Source organism: Triticum aestivum, chromosome 4B (assembly GCF_018294505.1).
Source record: "Triticum aestivum cultivar Chinese Spring chromosome 4B, IWGSC CS RefSeq v2.1, whole genome shotgun sequence".
Lineage (NCBI taxonomy): Eukaryota > Viridiplantae > Streptophyta > Magnoliopsida > Poales > Poaceae > Triticum > Triticum aestivum.
This window is the reverse complement of record NC_057804.1, coordinates 649471499-649483441: the sequence shown is the minus strand read 5'-3', so window position 1 is coordinate 649483441 and position 11943 is coordinate 649471499. Positions and strand designations below refer to the sequence as shown.

The 11943-nt window shown below is 47.9% G+C and overlaps 1 protein-coding gene across 1 annotated transcript; it reads left to right on the top strand.

The window, feature by feature from the left end:
• The first annotated feature begins 7358 nt into the window (after window positions 1-7358).
• LOC123093851 (L-gulonolactone oxidase 2) lies at window positions 7359-9589 on the top strand. The gene is made up of 2 exons (XM_044515905.1): window positions 7359-8067; window positions 8367-9589. Exons 1-2 carry the CDS (start codon window positions 7399-7401, stop codon window positions 9435-9437), a joined length of 1740 nt encoding a protein of 579 aa, XP_044371840.1. The 5' UTR covers window positions 7359-7398; the 3' UTR covers window positions 9438-9589.
• Window positions 9590-11943: the final 2354 nt, after the last annotated feature.

Sequence of the window (11943 nt, the reverse complement as noted above, 5' to 3'; positions counted from 1 at the left end):
TTTGTCAACTTGTGATGCTGCTGCTGTACCCCGAGAGACCCTTGAGTTTGTCGGAATGTCGATTAACTTCCATTCCGGCAAATTCGGGTACTCCATATGTCCTATTGTCAACAAAGGTCATGCTGAAATTTTCCGTGAATTTTAGCACGACTTTGCTAAAAATAGGACATATGGGGTACTTACGCCTAATGCATGGGCCGGGGTAGCTTAGTACTTAATTAAGTAGGATCAACTGCCCCGCCATTCTTGCTGCATTAAACCATAGGTGGCAATAGAGCCAAGTGATTAGGCCCAACTTAGAATTCTCCTTAGCATCGATAAACCCTAGATGATAAACCGAACATAGGTGGCAATAGAGCCAAGTGATTAGTGCCAAGTGATTAGGCCCAACCTAGGGTGCCTCGGCATCGATAAACCCTAAATGATGAAAACTTAACTTAGCATTTAGGGTGCCTCGGCGTCGACAAACCCTAAATGATGAAACCTTGGCTTTTAGGGTGCCTCGGTGTCGATGAGAACCTAAATGATGTATGCTTAGGCTTTTAGGGTGTCTCGGCGTCAACAAACCCTAAATGATAAAAGCTTAGCTTTTAGGATGCCTCGGTGTCGACAAACCCTAAATGATGAGACCATGATCTTGTTCCTTGACAATAACCAACTTTTTGACCAAACTTTTTTCCTATTTAGAGCGAAACATGGCCCACAATGATGAGGCCGGCGGTTCGGGCGGCAAGCAATTCTAGGAGCTGTCCCAGGAGATGGAGGAAGAACCTCACCGCTATGAGGACGTCGCAGAAGACACCGATCTTGACTACACAACCCCTAGTGGCGTCGGGGATGACACCACTGATGGTGCCGCCGAGGATAGCACAACTGATGATGGCGGCGCAGACACAGATGGCAACCAACCGAAGAGGCAACGAAAGGACCGGCGCCCGAGCGTGCTCGGCACTATCAAGGAGGAATTTACTAAAGTGAACTCCGACGGGCATCCAATGGCGCCCAAAGAATTAGTCAAGGGGTACTCGGTTCAGCTCGGGTGCATTCTCTAGAGCACCGTCTCGATCAACACCGAGAACCTAAGGCATAAGGACCGAGGGAATTTGCGCAGCCTCCTCTTCACGAAGTTGCACGAACGATACAAGTTCCCCGCTGACTTTGCGAGCACACGCCTCTCAGGGAAGAAAGTGAATAGTGCCGCCCTCACGAAGATGAGCACGGCCCTATCTACTTGGAGAAGCACGGTGAAGGCAATGATTGCAAAAGGTGATAGTTATGAGAAGATCAAGGCGAAATATCCTTTGATCAGCGAAGATGACTACAAGGAGTTCAAGATCAAGTGCGAGAGCAGCGCAACCTCCGAATCAAGTCAGTGGGGGAAAGAAATGCGGGAGTTGAACTTAGGGGTCCACCAACTCGGTCCCGGCGGTTACAGAGTGGCGGAGCCTATATGGGACAAGGAGGACGCGGAGCGTGCCGAGCAAGGCCTACCGCCCCGCTTTGAGAAATACCATGACAAGCAGACCAGGAACTATGTCAGGGCCCGGTACAAGGAGGACCCGGTAACAAAGGAGCTTACCACGGATCCGAAGACCAGGGCGCTTGAGCTTGTTCTGGTAAGGAATACACCCCCGCGTAATTAGCTCCATATGGTTGCATTCTAATTAATCCTCAATATTTCTAAATGGTTCACGTTCCTTCCACAGGACACTGAAAGCAGTAGCGCGGGGTCGTCTCAGAGCTCCCCTTTCGGCATCCCTTTAAATAGGGCGTTGAATGTAATGAAAAACAAGGATAAGCTCAGTAAGCCGTCGTCAGCTGGTCGTGTGGCCGACAAAGGCTTGTTCACAAAATGGTCATCATACTATACCGCTGGTGGGCGAAAGGAGAAAAAGACCAGCTCAGAAAGCCAGTCGCGTGAGGTTGAAGCACTCAAGTCACAAGTGGCGTGGATTCCGGAGATTATCCAAGAGCAAGTGCAACAACAACTAGAACGACGCTCACCGCCATGGTGCTTACGTTGATTCAGGGGCTGACGACGTCGATTGCGGGCGGCTAACAGGGGCCTCCCCCGGTTCCTAGCTTCACGGCCAGCAACTCGCACAATGCGCAGGCGGCACCATTGGTGTCTCAGGCGGCGCCATTGGTGTCTCCGGCGGAGGCAGTATTCGTGTCTCCGGCGCCGGCACGGGCATTGGAGCTTAATGCACCCGGGTGTACGCCGGCCGGCACCTCGCCAGCAAGCGGCCCCTCCGTCAGTTGCACGCCCGCCGTTGGCGGTGCCTCGACATTAGCCGAGCTTGACGGCATCACGGTAACTAAGCCTCTCGGCCGATGACTTCATCTCCTTGCCTTTGACTGGGCATCCCTGACGCCCTACATGTTTTCGCAGGGCGCCGCCGATGTTCCTTGCACTCTCCTGCACTTCGTGGGCGGCGAGTTGGTCGATGTCGCCAAGGGCAGAATCGTTCAACCGGGCAACCCCGTGTTCCACGGTAATCCGATGCCACCCACAGTGTATAGGGTTGAACTGGTTCGGGTGCTGCCAGGCTGCGACGAGCTGTTACCTCTGATTCGACCCGCTGGGGCCGACGAAGAAGATGAGATGACCCTCAACGCCTGCGTAAACTGGCCCCTGCTTTGGCCGAAGAGCCAGATTCGTTTGGGGACGGGGGACACCACCCCACAGACAAGACCGCCAGTCGTGCCGGCACCAAGCCATGGCAAGAACGCCGCAACGCTAGCGGACATGCCGGACATCCCTATGGCACAGGATCTAGACATGCATATGGCATAGGATCCGGACGACGATGACAACAACGACGGTACATTTACCAACGTCGTTAAGTACTTTGCCGAACATGGGTACGGTGATGAGTTTTGCGGGCCTCCTTCTCAAGAACCCAACCAAGACGACCGCAATCTAGCTGGTACGACGGAGAAATCCAATTGCAACAGGCGTCGTCTGGCGTTCAGTTCTCAGGAGACGCCTCCAGCTCCCGCCTTCACCGAGCCTCAGATAGCCGAGGTGCAAAATATTATCAGCCCTAACACGCTCAAGAAGGCGGTTTGTGAGCAGAACTCGGTCCCATTACAGCAGATCAAGAAGAAGGGACGGAAACGAAAGACTAACAAGGGCGCCGGTGCGAGCCAGCCAGCACCGAGTATGATCCGTGCTCAGGATGGGCCACCTTCACCTATGGATATCTCGAGGAGGGTGCATCTGGCGGGTAGGGCGATGCTACCGAAAAATATGCTCAATGCTGCAACCGGTGCTATGCGGAGTCTGCATGATAGTGTTCTTTCTTTGGAGAAGCGGTGTCTCTCCCAGAATGATGTGGCATACCCGGTTTTCGTGGCCAAGGTGCCAGAGGGCAAGGGCTTTGAGGATGGCGCCATCGGGGGTACGATCGTCCTGCGGTTTGATGACATCTTTGCTATGTTTAACCTTCATCTGCTGCACTACACCTTTGTTCGGCTGTTTTCGCTGAGTATGGAGATGCGGATCATTCGAGACAAGACCCCGGACATCGTGATAGTCGACCCCTTCTACATGCATGCCAAGATCTTGGGCAGCGCTGGGGACCGGCAAGTCGCGAGTTCACACCTCAAAGGCGTCATTCTGGCAAACCCAGATAAGGATAACTTCCTCATGCCTTACTTTCCCGAGTAAGTCATCCCCTCACCGCCCTATAACATATGATTTCTTAGATTTTGATCGTTCTTTTTTTTCTAACATTCCGTGTTCTGTGCAGTGACACACATTGCACACTCATCCTCTTAAGCCCGAAATATTCCACGGCCATGTATTTCGACCCGGACCGTGACTCCAAGATAGACTACACAAATATCAAGAAAGTTCTTGATGATGCTCTCCCCGGCTACGCCACATCTGGAGGCACCTTTAAGAGGCCAGTTCGTAGGTACGGCAGGCACGTGTTCACCCACAATACGACGTTCCCCTGCGTCAAGTAGCCGCCTGGCGGTCAGAAGGATGCCTACTACACCCTCCATCACATGTGGGAGATCGTACGGGACCATAATCACCTTCTGCTACCAAATAATGTCAAAGATTGGGCCGCAGGCTTGGCGGCAATCCAGGACGCGGACCTCCGACAAGAATTCTTTCGCATCCAGTCGGAGTTTGCAGAAATCATCCATCAAGATGTCCTTCGTACCTCGGGGCAGTTCTACCTCAGAGATCAACCGTCCAACAGTGAGATAGACACAACACTACAAATGCAGGCTGACAACGCCCGCGACTTCATGACCATCACGAAAGACGGCGGCTTCATCCACGCTCCGGTCCCATGAGTCGAGTCGAAAGTAGTGATGCTATTTGTAGTTCTGAAACATCGATTAGCTCATGTTGTAATTAAACTTTAATGAACTTGTATGTCTCTTTGGTTTGGACAGTCGTTCAACTTAGATGTAATCGATGCTATTTATTAGTAGGACCATGAATCATGCTATTAATGTCTTGCTTTTCTCTTACGATCCTTTTGTTGCATACTTATATATTGCTTATGTATCGTCTATTGTTTGGCTTGTGCACAGAGATGCCGTCGTATGTCGTGTACAAGAGTAAGGTTTCCGGAGTCTACGCCGACTGGGAGGAGTGTCGGAGAAAGGTTCACCGTTTCAGCGGTAACAGTTACAAAGGGTACATCACTAGGGCGGAGGCAGAATCTAGATACGCCCGATATCTAGCGGGAGAGAGGAGGGAGCGTTGGAGGAACCGGATGAAGACCAGTTTCATCGCGATGATGCTCATCGTGATGACCGCAGCTCTCTTCTATGTGATGGTAGTTTAGATGATCGATATTGACTTGTAATGTGAAGACAAACTCGCTACTCGCGGTCTCGAGACTTGTAATGTTCTATCTTTGTCCGGTCTTTTGAATTCGGAGACTAATATGATGAATTGTATTCGGAGACTAATCTTCTATTGTATTCAATGAATCTGCTGTTGCTGTGTGCTGATGTCTATATTCTATCCAATAATACCTTTTGTAACCTATGCAAAAATCAGAAAAGTAAAAAAAAAACTAATATTCATACTAATGGCGCATCACCAAAAAGTGCGCAATTAGTTTGCGAAAGGATACTAAGGGCGCATCATCCCACAGTGCGCCATTAGTATGCCAAAGGATACTAATGGCGCATCACCCCATCGTGCGTCATTAGTATGCCAAAGCACATGGGTAAATATGGCCCCCTGGGAGGCATACAAATGGCGCATGCTGCTCTATACTAATGGCGCACGGCGTGGTGCGCCATTAGTATACCAGATACTAATGGCGCACCAGTGGTGCGCCGTTAGTATATAATACTAGTGGCGCACCAGTAGTGCGCCATTAGTAGGCAAAACTGGTGCGCCACTAGTAGGCCTTTTCCTAGTAGTGGTCAGACCGACGAAGGGGTCCCAGCCGGAAAAGCCCTCAAACCTGGTGGTTCGAAGCTCGCCTCCTCCGTCGGACCGGTGGCGCCGCAACCCTACCATCCATCCATATTTTCCTCCTCTTGTCAACCGCCACCACTTTCCACTCCACCCGTCCACTTAGTAGCCATGCCCCTCACGCCGCCGGGTGAGGAGCGAACCCTTTCTGACGCCGGAGCGCCAGCTCGAGCTCCTTGAGCAGATCTGCGCTGTGCGCGAAGCCAGGATTGTCGCGGGGCTACCTCTGGATGAAGTGGATCCGGAGGAGGAGGAGTAGGGGGGGATGAGACGGAGGAGGAGGATGTGGGGGACGCTGGCGACGGGGATTTGCAGGCGGAGCAGCAGGCCATCCTCGATTCCCTCCGGTCGGAGTCGGCTGTGGAGGCAAGACGTCGTCGCGGGCAGGAGATGAAGGCGCAAGAGGCCGCGGTGGAGGCGGAGATGTTCGCCTACATGAATGAGGTCGAGCGGGAGAAGTATGAGATGCATGCAAAGTGACTAATTTGAGGCGTGATCGGTCAATGCCCGGCGTCTACGGGCGTTTGATGGGCCAGATTTGCTGAGTCCGGCTGTAGATGCTCTTATGACATAGATTGAGATCATATTATGTAGACATGTTGTACGTTTGGGAGGCTTAATAATCGAATTTGCACTAGTATACAGACACAACCATAATGAATATAGTACCTCTATTCCTTTAAAAGGAATGATAGCATAGGAGAAATTTCTGTGGGCGGAAATCCTGTAGGAATCCTCTAATATCATCCGCATTGTGTGAGCCCTTAGTAGCAAGTTCTACGTCTTCAGTTGAAAGGTTTCAATCAAAAGTAGTTGAAGAGTGAATCGACGATTGGGGACCACAACCCTAGCTAGATGAGTTGTTAGCAACATGCGAGTTGACTTGTGGGCTGTCACGCCCATATGTGGCACATCTTGCCCCTGATTCCCTAAAGGATAATTGGCCTAAAGGTGTATATATAATCAAGGGGAAAATTAATAATGTCTTGGCCACTGCTATTATACTCGCCCGTGCGTGGCTTGCTTTTGCATTCAAAATCTCACAGTCTTCACGAGTATGACGTCCCATCTGCACTATCTTCGCGGTCCGCTCGTTGATCAGTGGTAGGATATGATTCTTCCAGGGAATGAGTGTACGTAGTCTACACTGGTACAATCTTCTCCTCCGTCTCAAAAGATAAGACGGCGTTTTAGGCTTAGTTAGTAGTACCAAAAACTAGTCATATCTTTTCCAGCCAAAAAAAAAACTAGTCATATCTTGCTGATATGGATTGATCCTAGCTTTGACCTCTGGAAGGAGGGCAATAATGCACACGTATTTTCACTCCTTGCCTAAAATGTTTTGAATTATGAATAATATCCCCTAAAATGTACTCCCTCCGTCCGAAAATACTTGTCATCACAATGGATAAAAATGGATGTATCTAAAACTAAAATACATCTAGATACATCATCTTTTATTCATTTTGATGACAAGTATTTTCAGACGTAGGGAGTATTATGTGGCAGCTGCATCAAGATGGTGCGCTTGTGACGAATTTACACGCGAGCTCTGCATAGCGTATGCACACAACTAACATCACATGCATGCATTCATGCAATACAAGGCCAAGCATAAAGCCATCAACATTCGGTAAAAACATTTGGGCCGTTTGCTCCGAAAACACGCGCCGACTGGTAGGTTGTTTGCGCCCGCCACTGCTTGCCTGTTCCGTACTAGTGACCCACCGGAGATGGATAATCTTCATCCATCTAATCATATGCTCCGTTTGTGATCAATCCATTGACTTTGCACAGATTGTTACGTGTTCCGCTACGGGACGATTTAACAAGGGAGGAATGTGCTGCATACCGTGCCGTGAGCTAGCTATATAAGTAGTAGCTAGCATTCAGGGCCTTGATTATCTCAAGACATTATTCGTAGTTGCAAGAGCTGAGCAATGGAGGGTGGCCGGGTGCTTACGGTTCTCCTCCTGGTGCTCCTGCTGGTCGGCCTCGCTGGCTCGAGCCCTCCGCCGGAGCCGGTGGTCTGTGCCCACGGCACGTCCGATTGCACTGTCTCCAACGCGTACGGCTCCTTCCCGGACCGCACCGTCTGCCACGCCGCCAACGCCACCTTCCCGCGCACCGAGAAGGAGCTAGTCGCGGCCGTGGCGGTCGCTGTGGCGGCCAAGCGCAAGGTGAAGGTGGCCACCAAGCTCTCCCACAGCTTCCCCAAGCTGGCCTGCCCCGGCGGCCGCGACGGCACCATCATAAGCACGGAGCGGCTCAACCGGGTGGTAAGCGTCGACGTCGCCAAGGGGTTGATGACGGTAGAAAGCGGCATGGTGCTCCGCGACCTGATCGAGGTGGCCGCCGAGGCAGGGTTGGCGCTGCCGCACTCGCCGTACTGGTCAGGGCTCACCATCGGAGGCCTGCTGGCCACGGGCGCGCACGGCAGTTCGCTCAAGGGTAAGGGCGGCGCCGTGCACGAGTACGTGGTCGGGATGAGGATCGTCACGCCGGCACCGAGGAGCCAAGGGTTCGCGGTGGTACGGCAGCTCTGCGCCGACCATCCTGACCTCGACGCGGCCAAGGTCTCCCTCGGCGTCCTGGGCGTCGTTTCCCAGGTACGTGGCTCAAGAAATCCCTTTGCCCTTTGCGTTTGCTTCGGATCCATGCATGCATATATATGTACTGTTCATTTTTTTAAGAACTACTGTTCATTTTATTAGGATGCCCACATATGCCATGCCATGTGGTACGGTATGTGTATGTGTATACCTACTGCAAAATGTGTACTATAAGAACAAATGTTTTGTTTAAGATTTATTAAAACCAAACGGAATTTTTACTCTCATTGTGCACAAGTTAATTAATTAATTGTTTCTCTCAAAAAAAGCCAATCTTTTTTTATTGATATGTGCAGGTTACACTGGCCTTGGAGCCGATGTTCAAGCGGTCGGTGACGTTCGTGACACGCAATGACTCTGACATGGCAGAGCAGGCCGTCGTGTGGGGTGGCCTCCATGAATTTGGCGATATGGCGTGGCTGCCACAGCAGCGCAATGTTATTTACCGCAAGGACAATCGCGTGGCCATCACGTCAGTGGGTAACGACCTCAATGACTACCTGGCCTTGCGATCCAGTCCGACGGCCGACCTCATCAGCGGCAGAGTCATGCACGAGCTTCTTGAGAAGAAGAACAACACCGTCGCTCGGTGCAAGGAGGCACCCACGTCTGCATCGCTGTTTGAGAAGGCAGCATACGGCTTTACAAACAACGACAGCTTGTTCATGGGGTATCCGGTGGTAGGATTCCAGCACCGCATCCAAGCATCCGGTTCGTGTCTCGAAAACCCAGAAGACGCACTCCTCACTACGTGTCCGTGGGATCCCCGCATCCGGGGAATCTTCTTCTACAACAATGCCTACAGCATCGCGCTCTCTAGGGTGCCAGCATTCATCGCCGACATGAAGCAGCTCCGTAATAGCAACCCGAAGGCCTTCTGCGGAATCGACGCCAGTTTGGGTATTCTCCTCCGCTATATCAAGGCATCCTCTGCCTACCTCGGCAAGCCGGAGGACTCGGTCGACTTTGATATAACCTACTACCGGAGCTACACCAAGGGTGAGCCCAACCCACACTCTGACGTGCTCGACGAACTCCAACAGATGGCGCTACACAAGTATGGCGCCATCCCTCACTGGGGCAAGAACCGCAACTTTGCCTTTGAAGGCGCCATTGCCAAGTACCCCGAGGCTGGCAAGTTCCTAGAGGTAAAGGGCAGGTATGACCCTGATGGGATCTTCTCCAGTGAATGGAGTGACCAGGTGCTCGGCATTAATGGGAGCCCGATCATCGTTGAGAAGGGTTGCGCCATTGAGGGCCTTTGCGTCTGCTCAGAAGACTCGCATTGTGCACCGGAGCAGGGCTACTACTGCCGCCCTGGGAAGGTGTACAGGGAGGCGAGGGTCTGCTCGTTCCAACCCAATTGATGTGTTTAGGTGGTTGCGTTGAAATTATTTCTACTGTGTGTCCTTGGATACTTTTGTGAACATGATGCTTTTGCTTGTTAGGTCCGTGTGTGGCCTGTGGCGACAATAATAATAAAAAGTGCCCTAACCTGGATGGTTGTTGGTTGGTTTGATACAGTAGTCTTTTTCATTTCTGTTTATGTTTTGTTGTAACTCTTTTCTGGTGTCCCTCAACAATGCAATTCGGCTCCCAAGTCAATTAGAATGGCTGTATGAAAAAAAAACTATAAAAATATTTACTATGTTACATGCTGATCTGGTTTTTTTGCACGCAGATTTACCTCGGCCAATCAACTTTTATGTGTAATTCATTAATATTGAAAGGGGTGCATATCTAAGAAATATTCACGCATCTAAAAACATGTTCATCCAATGTAACTATTTGTTCTCACAACTTTTAATAAATGTCCATACCATTAAAAAAATGTTTAACATGTATTTAAAAAATATACAACATGTATATGAAAAACAATCGTCATATATTTAAAAAAAGTTCAATGTGTATCAAAAAATGTTCAGCGTGTACATGAAAAATTATTCACCATATATATAGAAAAGTTCAATGTGTATCAGAAAATATTCAGCGTGTATATGAAAAATGTAAAACGTGTATTAAAAAAACGTTCAACATAAATGTTCAAGCTGTATCCGTCTCCCATGTATTAAAAATGCTCAGTATGTACTCAGAAAATGTTTAATAAGTATTACAAAAAAAATGTCCAGTCATATATCTGAAAAAATGTTCACACCATGTATATGAAAAATGTACAACGTGCATCAAAGTAATGTTCAACGTCTATAGGAAAAATGCAGAAGATGTAAAACATCAACATCTATTTAAAAAAGGAAAATCAAAAACGAAAAGTAAAACAAAATTAAGAACCAAAAGAAAAACTTATGAAAACTGTATAAGAAAAGAAAACTAAAATGCATGAAACCTTCCAAAAACAGATGGAAGATTACTTTTTTTTGAAGAATTAGATGGAAGATTTCATGAAACATTCCAAAAACAGACGGAAGATTACATTTTTTTTTTGAGAATCAGATGGAAGATTACATGAACTGGTGCAGAACCACTAAACACATTATATTGGGCCGCCCATCCAAACGGTCGCCAACTACAAGACGGTACACAATCACGCAATATGTGAGAGTAAGCTCTCACGGTATTTCAAGGCGGACATAACACTCGCTTATGGCAACTTTTTTAGGGACATGGCCGAATAGTCGATGAGGTGGAGGCATTGTTGCCTATTTTGTGCGGCTTTGGCCAAGGTTCCATTCGGGTGTTTTAACTTTTTTGGTTTTTTAGGGTTAATCGGGTTCAGTCTAATTTTCCTATTTCGGGTTTTTATTTTTTCAATTTTGAATACATTTTTTCAGATACACGTTGAACATTTTCTAGACAGACATTAAACATTTTTAAATGTACGTTAATTATTTGTTTAGTCCATTTTGAATGTCTTTTAAAATACAGGGTGAACTTGTTTTTATATGTTACAGACATTTTGTCAAAAATTGCATGCCCTTTTTCCATATTTCATGAATATTTTTAAATATTGTCATAATCAGTTAAAATGTGTGAACCTTTATCGAATGTGTTTAATATTTCCATGAATGGCACATATATTTTTTAAATATCATGAACACTTTTATAAACTTGTGGCAAAAAGGTTGAATGGTACAAATGTTTTTTTAAGATCCTGAACATTTTGCAAAATGTCATAAACACTTCACTAAAAATCCTTGGACTTTTTTTTAGCATGCGTGAATAAATTTGATGATATGTTTTCTCAGCTACATCCTTATACCAAGGAGAAGGCCATTTCGGTGAGAAAAGCATATGAATAAACACAAAACAACATTTTACGATCTGTTTCATCTTCCATAATTCACTATTGCCCTCTAGCAATGCCAGGAGCTACATATCTACTCTTCCTAAATAGTTGATCCCCGCCAATCCTAATTCTCTCAACACGTAGTCTTCAACCTCACCAAGCGTGCCATGTCAGCACCCACTAACACTATTTCTACATCCCCATGCAATCAACATGTATACGCTTTGTTCACACAGATTGTAAGTATGAAATATTTCTGCACTAAAAGTAGTAGCTTTTTATTTAGATCATTTTCTTCATAAATATTTCATCTTAAATTAATATTTAAATTCCCACCGCAACCACTACGTGAAACAACTAATTTGCCGTCATGTGGTGTCTTTGCTGTCAGCTTTTCGTCGGGCAGACAGCAGAGAAAGGGTTTGCCGTCAATAGCAAACAGCAAAGAAAAACTGACGGCAAAATAGACTTTGCCGTCTACAAAGAAAAACACAGATGAACAAAGAGCTAAATTCGCCATCAGCAAAAACAAGAGAGATGACAAAGATACTTTGCCGTCTGCGTTTTTAAGTACACACGGCAAAGAGCTCACTTTGCCATCTATTATAAAAAACACAGACGGCAAAACT